We start from the raw sequence: 18,074 nt of genomic DNA on the forward strand, positions 1-18,074 counted from the left end.
AGGAGGGGAGGAGAAATTCTGAGATTCTTGAAATACACTTCTGGAGGGGAAATCCTTTCAGGCTGAACTTTTCATATGTATTGGTTATTATTCACTGGGAAGGATTTTTACCCCACTTAAATTTTTACTTCTTCCCTTCAGCGACTGAGTTTTACAATTAAACAGCCAATAAAATTCTCACAGAGCAAAAAAATGAGACTGTATTCTTAACCTTCCAAGAAATGTACTCTATATATAACAACAGTATTCCCTCTGGACTCACCAGAGCTTCAGAAGTGATGTGTATCAGAGACACATCTGAAAGAAGACAAAATACTATACTTCTGTAGTTTTTATAATTTGCAAGTCTTCTTAATCTGTTCTTGATTTTTAATCTATCTCACTCTGTAAAGTGATGATTGACACCAAAATTCATTGGCTAGCAAGGCTGGAAATCAACATCTTCCTTCTTTACAGACAGTGTCTTAAATCTTTATCTGCTCATCCAAAAAGCCTCATCCTAGAAGACATCATCTTCTTATGTAAGTATTTCAGCACAGGACTCAACATTCTAGCAAACCAGACAAAGGCTCTTAAAGCTCTTCTCTGAAAGGCAAAGCTTCTGTCTCCTCCATTAAATTTTGAGATTTTTTTTAACTTATTCTAAATGAGTGCCTTATGTGACATGTGGACACCAGAACTGGTCCACTATGATCCACTAAATATGACTCATTTAACTAATATATTACTGCATTCAGTACATCTTTGTACTGCTCCTCAGTATTCCCTGTTCAAACATCTAAAGATTACATTTGCTCCCTTAGCCACCAAATAAACTCCTTGTCATAGCTATTTGTCCACTGTAACATCCTAATTATTTTCCAAGTTATTGCTTTTAAAAATGCAAATAACACCTATATTCTCATCTGCTCACAAATTGCTACAGCAAGCAACAGATAAAAGAAGCACAGTAGGGAAATTCTGGAAGAGAGAAAGACAGGTGAACCTGCCTGCTATGGCTGTGCTGTCAGCCATTATTAGGCACTATTACACGAACCATTTATTGGCAGATGTTACCTAAAGGCAAGAGATGTGGTCTCACAATCTAGACCACGGAGGGCCAATGTGCGTAAGAGGTAGCAAATAAAGAGTATGAAAACATTTGTAATGTCATATTTAAGTAACTGAGACAACATCTCTGCCTAAGAGAACCACAGAAGAACGGGAACTACAGGGAAAGCAGGGCTGAAAGTGGTCTTAAAGGTAAAGACAACAAATACCTCAAAACAGAGAGGAAATTACAGAGATATTCACACAAGTCACACACAAGAAGTCATAGAGTCTCCATCATCTATTTAAGAAAATTGTTCCAAGATCAATAACTTTCAGTATTGAAAACTGTACCTCAGTGACACTGTAAAAACAGAAAAACTTGGCAAGGTTCTCAAGAACACAACTGCAGCTACAAAGGCATTAAATGACATCACCAGGACCAGTTGGTCAGGCAAATTACACAGTGCCTAAAAAATTGATGAACATCAATGGCTCTTCAATTTCTGAGAGCAGATACAGGAAGGCACTGATTGAGTTCAAATTTGCCTGCAGCGATAACAATATTTTTTGTCTTTCTAAATGAGAGATTAAAATCTCCACATCCAATAAAAATTCTCACTTGCCAAGCATCAGTAGAATTTCAAACACTGAGAAGAAATCATATCAGATCCTAAAACTGTGAGATATATAATTAAATACAGCATTTCTTCCCTTCCAAACCAAAATTCTAGGTCTCCCAGCCACCTAACCTGAAGGTCCTTTGGACTGTATCACAAGAAAGAATTACATATAATTCAAGTTCTGTGGAATGACAGTGTGGTTTTTAATGCTGAATTCACTAATAAAGTAGTCAACATTATTTAAAACAACTAATAAATGAAGGAGGTTCTTGCTTGGAAAAGCTTAAATTTTCTATTTATTTAATATATGTTTAGAAAAAATAAGATAAATGGAGACATGGAAGAATCCTCAGTCTTTCCTAGTTTAGTAATTTAATTTATTAACTGTTCACAAAAGAATGCAAAAGAGACCATTGGGAGAAACTAGCCCAGAATTCTGTCCCTGAGGACAGAACAATCAAAAGACACTCGCCTTGTCTGTCCACTGAAGCAATACATTTTAACCTATACTATCCCCAAGCTACTCTTAAAAACATCCAATGAAACAAATTCTACAGCTTAGTAAACTGCCTGTTCAAATATTTCCCGACTCTATCAATCTTTTCCAATATCTAACTACAAATATTGCACCTCAAGTCAACTTCTTTTTTTTCTCTCTGCAGTGCACATAAAAGACTCGTGAAGAAATTCAATGCCCTCTTTATAGATATTACAAGACTTGTCTCTCTTTGCCCTATTCTTTAGTTCCCTTTTTTCTTTGAGAAAACCCCCAAAGCTTTATACTTTCCTTATATAGCTTATTGTTCTCTACACTCTAAATTCTGAAGAACATGGACAAAACTTTCAGTATAAGCTAGTGATTTTAAAAGCACTGTATTTTAGCATTTTAAAGCTCAGCAACCAGAGTGACCTGATATGGCATTTCTCTTATTTTTTCAGCAATGCTTACTATTGAATGAATGAAAATTGCAATTCTGAATCATGACTTAGAGTACTTTAACCATTCTGTTTCCTTATTGATGCCCTAAAACACCAAAAAGCTGTTGACAGAATACCTCCAAAAAAAGGACTTTGAACTAAAGATATCCCTTAATTTATGAAGTTAAATACATAGCTGTAAGTACTAATCCTACGAACACAGTCACACACACATTTACATAGCTAGATTTAATAGTTCATGAGTCAAAGTTAGCAGAACTTTGCCATAGCTTATGTCTTAAAACACTTAATAAAAAAAAGTGCCACAATCACAGGTTGATATACTTATTTTCAGAGAATGTTTAGAAGCTTGTTCCACTTAACTGATTTTTTCATGTTAAAATATTTAACGTACTAAAAAAAAATACAGCACAGTAAACTTACTGGTTTAATCATAATGTAAACTTGTCATAAAGTTACTTTCACTTTGAATAATATTAACTGTTCGACATTTTTTTTAGTACTCGGAAAGTACCCAACAGAACCATAAAAAAAAAAACCCTCTCAGAAGATTACAAGCCTGAGCATCCTTTACTACGGCTGGTCATTTTCAACACTACCATGTGAATTGATTTCCTTTTTCTAGTTGCTCATACTTTTTCAGTTTAAGAGCAGTCTGTTCGCATGCCAAAAATGAACATATACTCAGCAGTATTTGAATAATGCATCAGAATGTATGCTTCTGACACATGCTGCAGTATCAACACTGTTAAATATAGTCTTTTATAGAACTGGAACAGTGAGCGATGACAGCTGAAATGAGGTGGGCAAGTTCTACTTTTGTGTATTCATACTTAATTTTCAGTAAGTTAATGCTTCAGCCTTTGTCTTTGGGTGACAGTTTCACACAGGAAGAGATTAAGAGGTTGAGTGGTAGAAAAAGTGTCAGTTCCCTTTTTTCCCCCCCCCTCGTAAGAAAGAAGTCCCATTTTCTAGCCTCAGAGGACTACAACTACAGAAGCTCAATTACCAAATACACACAAGGAGATGTTTATTTAACCTAATTCTTTTCAACTGTGGATTACCCTGTAAACAATCTATATAGCATACTAATAAATATTTTCTGACTGACCAGGAAAACATATCTTTTTAAACGTTTATTGCAGAACTGGTACCATGGGGGCCCGTTTGCACCCTCGGGGGCTTTTTCTTAGGTAGTTAACACGTTCACGGTCAAAATAAAATTTGAACTTAAGGCTTATCCCGGCCGCAGGCGGGTTTCAGGGCACCCACCCAGGATACAGATATAATTTCTGACGATTTGAAGGTGACGCCAGGGCCATTTCCTCCTGTTAGGCTGGATAATGGAAGAAACGCCTGGTAGCGCAGCTCTTCTGCCCTGCTTCAAGCCCTCCTTCAGCCCTTCTCCCCGAGAGGCCAACCGACACCCCCCCGCCGCGGCCTCCGGGCCCCTCGTCGTCCGGGGCCGCCATGCGGGGCCGCCATCCGGCACCGCGCCCCGCCAGTCACGCCGCTCCCTCCCTCCCCTCCCCCGCCGCCCGGCAGGGAGCTGACCTCGGTGCCTGCCCCCGCCGGGCGCCTCAGCGGCGCGGCCCGGCCCGAACCAGGCCCCGCCGCACGGAGGCAGCAGGTCCCCTCCTGACAGGGGCTAAAAGGGACGGGCGGCGGGAAGCAGGGGGAGTGGTGCTGCTCCTCGCCCCATGCCACCCGCCTTACCCGCACCCCGCCTCTCCCGGCCGCCTCCCAGCGCTACGCGGGGGGCCGAGCCGCAGCCGGCAGGGCTGAGGAAAAGGAGGTCGGTCCCTCCGCTTAGCCAAGCGGCACCGGGGGCGGCGAGAGCCGCCTACCCCCTTTTTTTTTCTCCCTCCCCCGCCCCTCCCTCACCAGGTGTCGCCCTTGCGGAGGGCGGTTTTGAGGAGCGCCGCCACGTCCGTGCGCTGGGTCTCCAGATCCGCCGCGCCTCCCTCCGCCATCTTCTCCCCCCGGCAGCAGCGGCGGCAGCAGCGGCGGCAGCAGCGGCGGCGGCAGCGGCGGCGGCAGCAGGGGCAGGAGCGGGCCGCGCTGCATGCTGGGAGTGACGCTGGCCGGGAGACGCCCTCGCCCCCCCCTCCCTTCCCAGAATCCGCAGGGCGGGGACCGAGGGCAACCTGGCGGGCTGCCGCGCCCCCTAGCGGCCAGGAGGTCTTGCTCGCTCACCAGGCGGAACGGACGCGCATGCGCGCCCCCCGGCTGGGTGAGGCGGGGGCTGCCCGCTATGGGTGGCCGGGGCTCTCGGGGCGGACCCCCCCGCCTTCCTCCTCTGAGCGGGGGTCACCGGCACAGTCCGGGGCCGTGGGATGGTGTCCCGCCGGGGATGCGGGTGCCGCAGTGCCGGCAGGGCAGCGGCCTCCTGCCCGTGTGCGGGGTTACCTCAGGTGGCTTGAGCGGCCCCGGCGCCTGCGCCGCTGGTGATGCCGGGTGTGGAGGCCTCAGAGCCGCTTGGGCGGGCCTGCCGGGGCGCCGGCCGCCGCCCCGGGGGAGCTCTGTGGCTCGGCGGCTGCCTGCCTCCCTCAGGGCGGGAGCCCACGGCAGCCCCGGCCCAGGTCACGTCTTGTGGGACCCTGATTTGAAGTGTCTTAGATCGTATTTATAGAATAAGGAACCATCCCCTTTGCAACGTTCCCTTCAGTGTTAGTGTCCTAATTTAAGCGTGCGCCAAATTAGATGCTGTACGCCTTGCTAACAAATGAGTGGTTTGGATACCCATAATTCATATAATGATATAGTCTGTATTATTGTGCAAATACTGTTGGGAATTTAAATAGGCCGTGTGACTCGCATTAACTTTCCCAGACCTTTGCAGAAACCAATGGTTAATTTGCTGTGTTTGTTTCATCTGCTCTTACCAACTTTGTACAAACAGTGCAACCTGTCATTTGGCATTTCACCAAAAAACTGAGTCCATCTGTTACATTACATTAACAGAGTTCTCCCTGTCTTGACACTTGTATTTAGGTTTCATAAAATCATTTTATGATTTACATATTTTATATTTTTTATTATTATTAAAATTTGGAGCTGGAGGGGAGGAAATAAGCAGCTGATAACAAACATCTGAAAACAAAGTTTGTTCCTCTAGATACAGCTGGTGTATCTATAATGCATGCGATTGTGTCTCTAGCCTCCTTCTTCCACTCAAATCATTATAACATGCTGAATTGCATGAGTAACGCTCGAAATGTATCATAGGCTGCCAGTCATATATTATAAGCTATTAGACATTATTAGCTATTAGCTAATTAGCACTTATGGGCTAGTAGCATGTAGCTGTTATAAATAGCACTGAAGATTGCTCTTTAGATACACACACAACAAAAAAAGAGAATGGAAATAAGGCTCTTAGGCAGCCATGGTAGTTCAAAGCTAAGTAAATATTTTGCCAGGATTACCAGTAAAGATGATGAGGTTGAAATAAAGGCAAAATCAGGATTTGTGGCTGGAAAGAGAATACGAAAGTGATGCTGAATGTGTAAGTAAAACTCCTAAGAGCTCAGAGGGATTGACGGTGACATTCCTGGCTTCTCTAAGAGCTGGAATATGAAATTCCAGGAGGAGGGGCAAGCAAGTTAAAGATCTATGTTATATTGAGCGCTGCGGATCTAATGACTGCATTTAATGAGTGGACAGAAAATGGACCCAGACAACAAGGAGGCTTCCAACCATTTGAAGAATAAATTTCTGGATCAGAATCTCAGAGTCTGGAAGGAAGAACTGTGACACCTTCCTACCCCTGTGCACACAGGGTCCTGACAAATACGGACAGTGTTTTAAACCCTGAAAGTTACATGTGTGCCAAACTTAAATTTTTACAAAAATCATAGAATCATAAAATCATAGAATTGTCTAGGTTGGAAGGGACCTTAAAGATCATCTAGTCCAACCATCAACCTAACTCTGACAAAAAATAAATAAGAAATAAGCAATAAAAATCACTACACCATGTTCCCGAGGATCATGTCAACCCGTCTTTCGAACACCTCCAGGGATGGTGCCTCAACCACTTCCCTGGGCAGCCTGTTCCAATGCTGCATAACCCTTTCAGTGAAGAAATGTTTCCTAATATCCAATCTGAACCTCCCCTGGTGCAACTTGAGGCCATTTCCCCTTGTCCTATCTCCTGTGACTTGGGAGACAAGACCGACCCCCGCTTCTCTACACCCCCCTTCAGGTAGTTATAGAGCGTGATAAGGTCTCCCCTCAGCCTCTTCTTCAGACTGAACAACCCCAGCTCCCTCAGCCTCTCCTCATTAGACTTACTCTCCAGACCCCTCACCAGCTTCCTTGCCTTTCTCTGGACCCGCTTCAGCACCTCAATGTCTTTTTTGTGGTAAGGGGCCCAAAACTGGACACAGTACTTGAGGTGGGGCCTCACCAGTGCCGAGTACAGGGGGATGATCACCTCTCGGGTCCTACTCACCACGATGTTCCTGATACAGGCCAGGATGCTGTTGGCTTTCTTGGCCACCTGGGCACACTGCTGGCTCATGTCCAGCCGACAGTCAACCAACACCCCAAGGTCCTTTCCTGCCAGGCAGCTCTCCAACCATTCTTCCCCAAGCCTGTAGCGCTGCAGGGGGTTGTTGTGACCCAAGTGCAGGACCCAGCACTTGGCCTTATTGAAACTCATCCTGTTGGTCTCAGCCCATCAATCCAGCCTGTCCAGATCCCTCTGCAAAGCCTCTCTACCCTCCAGCAGGTCGACACTGCCACCCAGCTTGGTGTTGTCTGCGAACTTACTGAGGGTGCACTCCATCCCCTCGGCCAGATCATTGATAAAGATGTTAAAAAGAATGGGTCCCAGACACCACTCGTGACCGGCCGCCAACTGCATTTAACTCCATTCACCACCACTCTCTGGGCCCGGCCCTCCAGCCAGTTTTTAACCCAGTGGAGAGTATTCCCATCTAAGCCATGAGCAGCCAGTTTCTCCAGGAGGATACTGTGGGACACTGTATCAAAGACCTTGCTAAAGTCCAGGTAAACAACATCCACAACCTTTCCATCATCCAGCAAGTGGGTCGCTGTGTCATAGAAGGAGATCAGGTTTGTCAAGTGATATTTGCAAATGGATAATATATATATATTATAATATATAATGGATAACAAAATGATATTTGCATGGAAATTTGGGGGAAAATATTTCTTGATACACTATGCTGGTAAACAGCTTCATTGTTCAGCTGTCTGTAGCAGGACCACCAACAGTTTACTTGGCTAAAAGGTTCACTTGGAGCCACCCACGACTCTACTTTTTGGGTTGAGTAACTGCAGGTATGAGGTGAAAGATCTCCTGTTCCTGAATTCAGTCTATTGCTGGTACAGAAACCATGCTATAAATACTGGGCAGAAAAGCATATCATGTGCCATCTGAAGCAGAGCTTTGTTTAAGAATTGCAAAGGAGAGACGAGTAACTAAGTCTCTCTTGGGGACTGTTGGTGCTTCAGAAGAAGCAATTGTGCCTTTCATAATAGAACAGCATTCTAAGCCTGAGAAAAGCTTTCTTCTACACAAAATTCTTGGAAAATGCCAGTTAGTGTTAAATCTGTATCTTTAAAAAAACCTTTCAGAGCGAGCAAGGAATTGTTTCCAAGTACATGTGTTGTAGACAGTGCCTGAGGATCTCCTGATTTTAAACCATGTGGTAAACAGAAACAGCACTGGAGATACTGATGGATGACCTACCCTCTTGGACAAAACCCAAGCATTTGTAATATAGATTTATATCTTACCGCTTTTGATAAAACTGAATACAGGATATTGTAAAGCTAGCTGAGGTGGGAGGCTTTCCAGTAATTATTTGACCTCCATCCTTACCTGATTTCATTGCTATTGGATGAATTTTTATAAACGTGGTTTTTTGTGGTTCTCAACATTGATCCTAAAAAAAGATGCAATTAATACAGTGTACAGCAGCTCAGACATTCAGCAAATGGGCTGCAGGTAACAAGCTGTGTACACAGATGATTCTATTGATTCCCAATACAACATAAAGTTTAAGGTCTCAGTTCTTGTTTTCAAGTCAATTAGTGGACTTGGCTAAAGAAACTTAAAATACAACTTGATTTTGGAGGATATGAGAAGCTCTGCTTCTCAGCAGTGGAAACTTGTGTACACAATATATTCTGTAGAAATGACAGACAACTGTAAGTCTCACTCACAAGTACTACAGAAAAATGCACCACTTTTTATTTTCTTCCTAAACCTTCTACACCACATTCGTGAATTTATGGAGGGGGAAAATAGGGCTTTAGATTTCCTTCCCCAGTGGTCTGAAAAGCACTTGTGTGTATGGTGGGCTTAGAGCCGCTGGTGGCTGCCTGAATTTCCTTTTCAGTTTGGAGCTGCATCAGACACAGAGACTGACAGAATGGATATGATGAGTGAGCATTTTACATGTAGCATTCATGCATACAGCTAGGAGAACACAGGTAATTTTGCTTTTGATGGAGAAATGGGATGGAAACCCTTTTAGAGCTAATTTTACTAGTCTAATATGTATTTGCAAATTTAAAGTGGAGCAAAAGGTCAATTACCAGTGTCACGGCTGCTGATTTTGTTCCATATCCTACTTTTTGGATGTAGGGGGAGTTGGCTGTTTTAAAATAGGGATAGAATTGTATGCCTCTTCAGAACAGTTAAATAACAGAAGCAAGAAAGCAGAAATAATAGGGGACTAAAGTTATATAATTGCAGGATAAAGCAGGACTTCTGTAAGGTAAACATAAGAGGGAAACAGACGCAACAAAAATTGAGTACTAAATAAAGATGAGGAAACTCAAGGAAACATGGGATGAATTATGGACAGAAGCAGATAAGAATCTGCACTTTTTTAAAGGGAAAAAAGAATAAGAGAAAAATTTGAAAGATAGAGAGGTGGGGAAATAACATGTAATTAAGATACCCATTTTTGTCCTGGAGGTAAAACCCTGACTGAACTGTAATTTTTGAATCATATTCCTTCTAATCTAGTCTGTTCATGGTTTGCCTCATTCACATAGGCTGAACATAACCATGTTAAATTCTTGTTTCAGCTAGATGGAATCTCAATTACTAGATGCTATGGCAATAATACACTTAATGAGATGAGAAAAAATATTTTAAAATTTGATACTTTTTTACTTAGTTGATTTATATCGCACTATTAATTTTTTTTCTACATTTTTGGTAATCAGTATTACCAAAAGGATCTCTCAAATGAGAGAAGAAGGGTTAGACTTTTGGAGAAGGGACTGTTATTTTTTACATATGTGCAACATGACATGCTTAGTCTTCTTTTACGTTCTTACCTTAACATAATTAGGACCAGGCATCCTTGGACAAGTTAAGTCAGAAAGTTCATAGATTCCAATATAGGGGAATGATGACAGAAAAAAGTTCAGTGGGATCACCAAAGGGTGTCCCAGAAGTCTTCCTAATTTAATGGCAATGAAAGAAAAGCCAGTGTTTTCCCATTGTTACAATTTAGAAGTTTTAAATATTGGGAAACATTCTTTTATTTGTTTGTGGATTGTTTTTTTTTTAATTTTCTGAAGAATGATGTCTTAATAAACTATGCAAGCAATTAAAAGAAATAGTAAGCTAAGTATGTGTTACGGTTTGAGAAAACCCATAACAATCTATTGTTGTTTAGACAATTATTCTATCACCCGAGGACCCCTCCCCAACCGGAAAGGGGAATTGGGGAACACAAAGAAACATAAGGGTTGAAATATAAATAGATTTAATAGACTAAGACTAAATAATTAACAATAATGCTAAAGAACCATTATTAATCTCGATACGGATATAAGATATACAAGAATTGTACTTAGCCAATTATATCAGCAGGAAGCTGTGCGCTGCCAGCAGGGACAGCAAATGTGGGACACTGCGAGGCTTTGGGAGGAAAGGACCTCAGAGTCCCAGCACTGGGGCAAGGAGTTGTCTGGACCTGCCACCATCAAGGGAGAGAGAGCTACACAGGAAACTTTTCTAATTTGTATTGAATGTGACATTTATGGTATGAAATAATCCTGTTGGCCAGCCTGGGTCAAGTGCCCAGCCTTGCTTCTCCTTGTCCCTGCACCTGGCAAGGCTCGAAAACACTAACTTGAATCCCACAGAGCCTGGCTGGCTATAAAGTAAATATTTTCACAAATTCAGACACTAGAGCCTTCTAAAAGTGCAGTTTTCCCCAGCATTAGAAGAAAAGTTAGTCTATGTCTCTCAATCCATGACAGAATGCTATGTAGAAATATTAAAATCATGTTTAACAATAAGAAATGTGGTACTTTTATTGATTAAACATTAGTTTAACATACACTGAAATCTTCAATTCGAATAGCCTAGGACTTGAAAAAATTATTTTTGAAAAATAGGCTTTTTCTTTGATCTAATTTTAATCAGATATTAATTTAAGCAATAATTACCTGTTTTCAAAAAGATAAAATTACTTTCCATGTCCTTAACTCAATGCTTTTACTAGACAAAAAAGTCTATTTTCAAATTATTACAAAATATTTAACCTTTGTATATTTCTTTCAAAAATGTTTTCCTTCAAGAAATTTAAACACAGAAACTAATTTCAAAGGTAGGATGGCAACAGCTTTTGGCCGTGGTTGGCAGATATGTCAAAACTGTTAACAATTTCTGTATTTGATTTGCACATCAGAATGGATTCCATTTTTCTCCTGTACGGTTGCTAAATGAACTGTTTGGTTTTGAAGGCAAGAGGTAAAATTAAATATATTAACTGTGCACAAAACATGTCAGCTAATATAATTCATGAGAGATGAGTTTTCAAAGGATAATTCATAATGTAGGTTTTAAGCACTAGCTGCTGAAGAAGTATGAAATCTAAACAGAATATGAAGTTCGGTTTGGTAAGGTTTGTGCTTCGCTAAAAATAGGCTGCTGTTTGAAAATATAGTGCTTAAGTGGAAGGAGATAATAGTGAGATTTGTAGCAGGACCTAACGCAGGCAACAGACAAATTGCAGAAATCAGTGTTGTTGGCATGAGTACACTTGTTTCAGCATGGGTTTTTTTTGGCTATCTAAAGCATGAATAAATTGACATTCATTTCATTATCTGTCACTGAAATCCAACAGAACATGCAGCAATATACCGATATAGGATATATTAGAACAACTTTAGATTTTACATGCACAAACACGTGCGTGTATGGATGACAGCCATTAAGGAAATACCTCATTTAAGGTATGGTTTTTTTATACATGGCATATAAAATCACATGAAGGCATATTTTAATACTGTACAATTTAGATATGTTGTTTCTGCTTTCCTTTTCTAAACCTCCTTTAGAATAAAACATTACCTTTATTATGGAATCTGGTAAGGCTTATTCTAACTTGAAAAATATATGAACATGATCTTGACCAAGCAAAAAACTTTAAAAGTAGAGTGTCAGTGGATCTACAAAAGGAAAAATAAAATATTTTGACTGAAATGTCTCAGACATAGAAAAGTTTTATAAAGTGGAAAATTCTTGAGTTGCTGCTCTGGCACTCCAGAAGAAGCTGCGGGAGCTTTTGGTGATTAGAGGTTTTTAAGCAGAGTAAGTAAAAAAGTACAGTCATATTTGTAAATGTCAGTGTTGTTCATGTCAAATTATGATACACAAGATCCAGCCATGTTGCCACTGAAAAAAAGCCACTTTTGCCTTCTGCAATGGGATCAAACTGTCTCTTGTCATATTGCAAGGGAAAGTGATTTCCACTTCCAGGCTGGTGTTAAGTACAACGGTTGATGATGGTGGTGAGCAGGGGTTTGGTCATCTAATGCGTGGATTGGAGTTTGGCCTCACCAGTGCTTTAAGGAAAATGATAAAAAACCTGTTTAAAATGGTCTCTCCTTCCTGTGAGAGCAAGACAGCTTTTCATGAGTCCATTCTCCCCTACAGGCACTAGGGTTATGTTACTTAGTAATTCAATATTTAAAAAGCACTTCCCTTAAAAATGATAGTATCTGGCCCTCATAAGGGTATATTATATACTTCAACATGTTTTTAAAGTATGAAAAATGTAAAGCATATAATAGTTTAAGTCTTGATAAGTATTATGGTACATTTTAAATAGATTTAAGTAATAGGCAATACATAAAAAAGAAGAAAAATGAGGAATAAAGCAAGCTTTTTCTTGATGACTTATCTAACATCTATGCCTAGACATGGGTGTAAATCTCCTTCTAGGAGCCCCGGTGGGTTTCCTCACCAGCTGGTTTGCATACTCAGCCTAGGGCCTTCCTCTGCCAAGGCGAAGGAGAAAAGTCATCCTGCGCAGCGAAGTGAGAAGGGATGATTCTGTCACCTCACCAGAGAAGACTGCGTGAGTTACGAGAGGCATTTTCAATGAGTGATGCAAATAAGACCTGAGGGAACACATTTGTATATTATTCTTCGTGTTTGTGCCTGAGAACAAGCAGGGTATCTTTTCAGCATTTGAGCTGAGGCAAAAAGCACAATGAGAATATTTAGTATTAGCTATTCTAGATACAAAATATTCTGGAGACTTTTAGAACTGTGTTGTCAATTCCTTTTAAAGTCTTTTCTTGAACAGGCATGTATGCTTTAATTAAATGTTTCAAATAAGATAAATATGGGCTTGGATAGATAAAAGAACCTGAATTACACTTAAGAAAAAAAAAATTGTCTCTAATATTCCCAAAAGCTATGTTGTGCTAAGGAAAGAAGATGCCAGACTGACATTAGAAGGATGTAAACTGCCACAAACAACTTAAGAGTTTTTAACATTTCCTTGAATTCTTTAGTGTAAATTACTAGCAATTGCAAAGTTTATGCCTATTTAAATATGTCTATGCTAGAGGTTTGTTCTGGCATATTTTTGTATACCTATACATGATGCTAATTCATATATGACTTAAGCACTCCTGGAGCACTCATCAAGCTTTAATTTAAATTATGATGCCAATTCCGTGTGACCTTGGATAAGTTTGGATAACTTTTCTGATGATCAGTTCACTGCTTGACAGAAACTTGGTGAAGCTTAACGACATGAAAATACCTACAGAGAGATACAGATAGATAGATGTAAATATAGATATATATGTAGCTAGCTGTTTGAATTTATGTAGATGGATTTAAGGGTGAAAATATGGTTGTATGACAGATAACAAAAAAGTTACTTTGTTTTCACAGAATAGAAACTTGTTAAGCAGTGCCTTTTTTGTACCACATGGAGGTGTGGCAGACTGAAATGGTGATTGAATCTTCTATTCCATTCTACAGTTAGAGAATATAACCCAGAAGTTAGAGGAATTAACAAAAAGATTTTGAGTCAATTGGAACTGTAGGTGTTTGGTACCTCTGGAAGCTGGCTTGTAGCTGTAAGCTATAACTGATTTCTCAACCCCTTTTCCTACAGATTTTCAATTGACTTAAAGAGCAATGAAAGGGCAAACATACCACGAAAAACACCTGCTCCCCCCCGCCCCCCATGTATTAGCAGGAGAAGAAGAAGTATATTTTGTCTTAGTTGACCGAATATAGGATTCATCTAATCTCACTTTAATATCTAAAGGTTACTGTCTAGTCTTAGGTAATCATATATGGTCCTTCATTAGTCAGTAGAGAGAGATGGCCTCTTCTAAAGGATGATTAATCCCCTCTGTGTTACAGTGAGATAAATTGCTGTCTGGAGGTGCCTTTCTGTTGTTTATAAAGAGAACGTAGAGAATGAGCAAGTTGTTAGGCAGCTGATGCCTGGTGGGGTGAATCCTGCTTCAAGTGCCGTCTGAATTTTGAGATAGAAATTCTATACTGAGAAGTAACAAGCAGTCTCCGGATAATTCAGAAGTTACTAAGTAGTGATAGCTCCATGATGGTGTACTGGCTTGTATTCTTTCTGACGTAAAGTAATTGTTTATTTAAAAAAGCAAGATCAATATATTCCTATTAATCCTTAAGTATCCTCTCAGAAGAGTGAAACATCTCATTTCTTTGAGCACCTAAGCACACTGGATGAAATGCTAACCTCTGGGAAAAATCCTGTTGCCATGAAGACTGAAAAGGTGGCTTCACATATCTTTTAGTAAAACTGGGTTATGTGCTTGCATTTTGCACGAGGATTATTCGTTGAAAATTACAGTGCTTTTGATTTTATAAAGTGGTGGAAGCTATATTAATGTCCATTTGTAATCAACTTCGGAGAAATAAGAAACTGATCATTTATACCTGCTGTTTCTGGGCAAAGGTGATTTAAATTTGCAAGTAAGTTATTTCTGAAGGATAAAGGAAACAGTGACATTCAGTAGCGGGCTGATAAATTCAGGTCAAGACTCGTAACTAAAAAAAAAGCATTTCTTTGGCTAGAAATAAAAATTATATAGAAGAACAGACAAAGCTACCTCACATAAACATTTGAAAAACCTGAAAAGTTAAGCTTAAGTTAGGGACTAAGTTGTGCAGTCTGGAAAACAAATGATTTTGCACACTTTCATAATTTTGTTACTTTTAGTAGCTACCAGCTGAACTTCAAATATCATAGGCAACTTTTTTTTTGTATAGTTGTCCACTGGAAAGAGAATCATTAACTAATAACATTAATAATAACTTTTTTTGATCTCTATTCTCTCTCATGTAGTATTTTCAATGTTCAAAATTATGAAAAACATTGGAGAGAGTTCACAAGAACACATCTAGTGGTGACAGGGAGGGTGTTGCCTTTTCTGCAGGGTCGTCTGTGTCTGGAAAACAACATGTGTTTACTGCCCATGCAGAAAAATCTGTTTAAATGATAAATTAATGAAATATTTTGAAAAGTAATTCCCCTCCTTTCTTAGGGACTATTTCCATCATTATTGCTTGCCAAATATGCAAAGTGCTAATAATTTTAACTGAAAAATTGAAATTGTTCAAGGTTTCATTTCCTTGTTTATAGGAATTCTTTTCCTTGTTTATAGAAATTGGTCTTGCTTATAACATGCACTTAGAAATGTGCAGTTATTGAAAGGTTTAAAATATAAAGGGTTGGATTTTGGGGAAGTGTGGAAAACTCAAGGTACCTTTCATGGGCTTAGCATCAAGGTTAGGTCCTGGGCCTCTTAAAAATCTCTGTGGAGAATTGGCACCCAAGAAAAGCAGCATCAAATGCCTATATCATGGGAAGCACGTAAAATAGCTTGGAATTAAACATGAAAAATTATGATCTAAGTAGGAATGAGATTTGGAAATATGAGATGCATTGACACACAGCCATTTCAGATTTCCTTTCCTGAGAATCCTGAGTGTGAACTTTCTCCTGGAGTTATGTGCTTAAACTGAATCATCTTCTTAGGCAGATATTCTTTGGGTAAAAAAAGAAAAATGGAAAAAAAAAAAAAGGGCAGGGAGAATAAAACAGACAAGTTATACAATAGCTAGGACACTTACCTTGAATATTAGATTTCTTTGTAAGTCCCTGTCCTGCCAGAATACAGGGACTTCAACTTACACCTCCTTGGTCCCAGGGAGGTGTCCTGATGCTGTGCACTGTGCTCTCTGTGTGCCTGCCAGTGGTTTGATTTCCACCTTCTAGCCGTGGGGTACTGCAGCTGATGAGGTTTCAGTGCTTTATGGGTGAAAGAGGTGTATACAGAGGTGTACAGACCCTGCTGTCTACTGACATCTGGGTATTCCCGATATTTGCCATGTGATATGATTAGGACTCTCATTCCATGGTGGGTCAGGTCTACTCAGGGAATACTGTTAGAGCATACTGGGTTATATGCGAGGTTTTTGTGGGTGGGAAAGCCCAGGGCACTGGGTCACTGTTGAGGAATGTGCCTTCTGGACTTGGGGGCTCTAGCAGATTTTGTAAAGAATTGGAGGGGAAAAGTGGCTTACCTGGAAACATGAAAGGAGAATAAGTCAAAACACTGAGTTAGGCTCAGCACTGGGGACTTGGCAGGCTCTTTCAGCTTTGGGTGTCCTACATTTTGGCCTAAATTAAGCCTCTCAACAGCTTGTTAGCTGTGGTGATATCGTTAGCCATGTCACTTCCCAATTGCTGAGTGGCAACATGATAAACGTCTAGGGGTTTAGACATCCGAGGGTGTTAGCTCTGTCTAAATAATAGATTTTGTAGAGGAAATCCAGCTGAAAATGAGAGTGAGCATTGCGGTCCTCAAGTAGTGCAGGTACGCCTACACTGAGGAGCAGATCTACGTGTACCAAGCAAAACCCCATACTTATTTTTCATGGTGGCCTAATAGGGGCTTGGGCTCAATTGCAACAATGTGCTTAGGAAGAACTAAATCTCTGGTATTTCCTACAATGCGCTGAGCTGATCCAGACTGAAAGCAGACCCGAGGCACAGGACTGAAGATTTATAGGGGGAAAGAGGGGATGGGAATGGGAAAGTCTGGCTTTGAGAATGTGCTTACCCATGTGGCTAGACTTCTTGGTATATATATCAACAGAAGTGTTTAGGCACCTGTTCTATCTCTTTAGATACCTTCTTGACTTGGGTGCTTTATCCTCAGTCTGCATCTTAAGCTTGTGCTCCAGACAAGGCATGTTCTGGTGCTTCTCTCTGCTTCTGACGGCAGAAATCTGTATTCCAGTTTTTCTTTTTTTGCTAGCTGACACTAAAGTACAAATTATTTTAAAATATGACACATTAGAGATGGAAATATATATATGCTGTTCTTTCTCTGGGAGCTTAATGTAAACGCTGTAGATTATTCAAGCCTTTGTTTCAAAGAAAAAGCATGAAGTACCTCAAGAGATGGACAGTCAGTGTAGGTCAGACTCATACAGCTTGTTCAAGTACTGACAAAATTATTTTACAGTTGACATTTGGAATGACCTTCAACCTGTAATGTAATAAAAAGGATCATTTACTGACAGGCAGCCCTGTAAAATCAAATTCTTTCCTTTTGAATTTACAAGGATCTTCAAACAAACACATAAAACATCTTGCTATATTTTTTTTTCTCAGGTGGTGGTGCGGGAGCCCCTCTGCTCCTCTCTACCACCTGGACTACTGCATCCAGCTCTGGGGCCCCCAACAGAAGAAGGACATGAACCTGTTGGAGCAGGTCCAGAGGAGGGCCACAAAAATGATCAGAGGGCTGGAGCACCTCTCCTATGAAGACAGGCTGAAAGAGTTGGGATTGGTCAGACTGGAGAATAGAAGGCTCTGGGGAGACCTTATTGCAGCATTTCAGTACTTAAAGGAGGGGTCTAAAGGAAAGATGGGGACAAAATTTTTAGCAGGGCCTGTTGAGATAGGACAAAGGGTAATGGCTTTAAACTAAAAGAGAGTAGATTTAGACTAGATTTAGGAAGAATTTTTTTACAATGAGGGCGGAGAAACACTGGAACAGGTTGCCCAGAGAGGTGGTAGATGCCCCATCTCTGGAAACATTCAAGGTCAGGTTGGACGGGGCTCTGAGCAACCTGATCTAGTTGAAGATGTCCCTACTCATTGCAGGGGAGGTTGGACT

General features: G+C 40.7%; 1 protein-coding gene across 2 annotated transcripts in view; it reads right to left on the reverse strand.

The window, feature by feature from the left end:
- The window catches only part of USP15 (ubiquitin specific peptidase 15), a 65,607-nt gene extending 60,991 nt beyond the window's left edge, over positions 1–4,616 (reverse strand). For both annotated transcript variants that reach the window (XM_014963918.1, XM_014963919.1), the window contains exon 1: positions 4,476–4,616. In XM_014963918.1, the coding sequence (XP_014819404.1) occupies positions 4,476–4,564 (89 nt within the window). In that variant the 5' untranslated portion in view covers positions 4,565–4,616. The remainder of the gene's footprint in view (positions 1–4,475) is intronic.
- Between the last annotated feature and the right edge of the window lie 13,458 nt (positions 4,617–18,074).

Source organism: Calidris pugnax, unplaced genomic scaffold (genome assembly GCF_001431845.1).
Source record: "Calidris pugnax isolate Ruff unplaced genomic scaffold, ASM143184v1 scaffold44, whole genome shotgun sequence".
NCBI classification, from domain to species: Eukaryota; Metazoa; Chordata; class Aves; order Charadriiformes; family Scolopacidae; genus Calidris; species Calidris pugnax.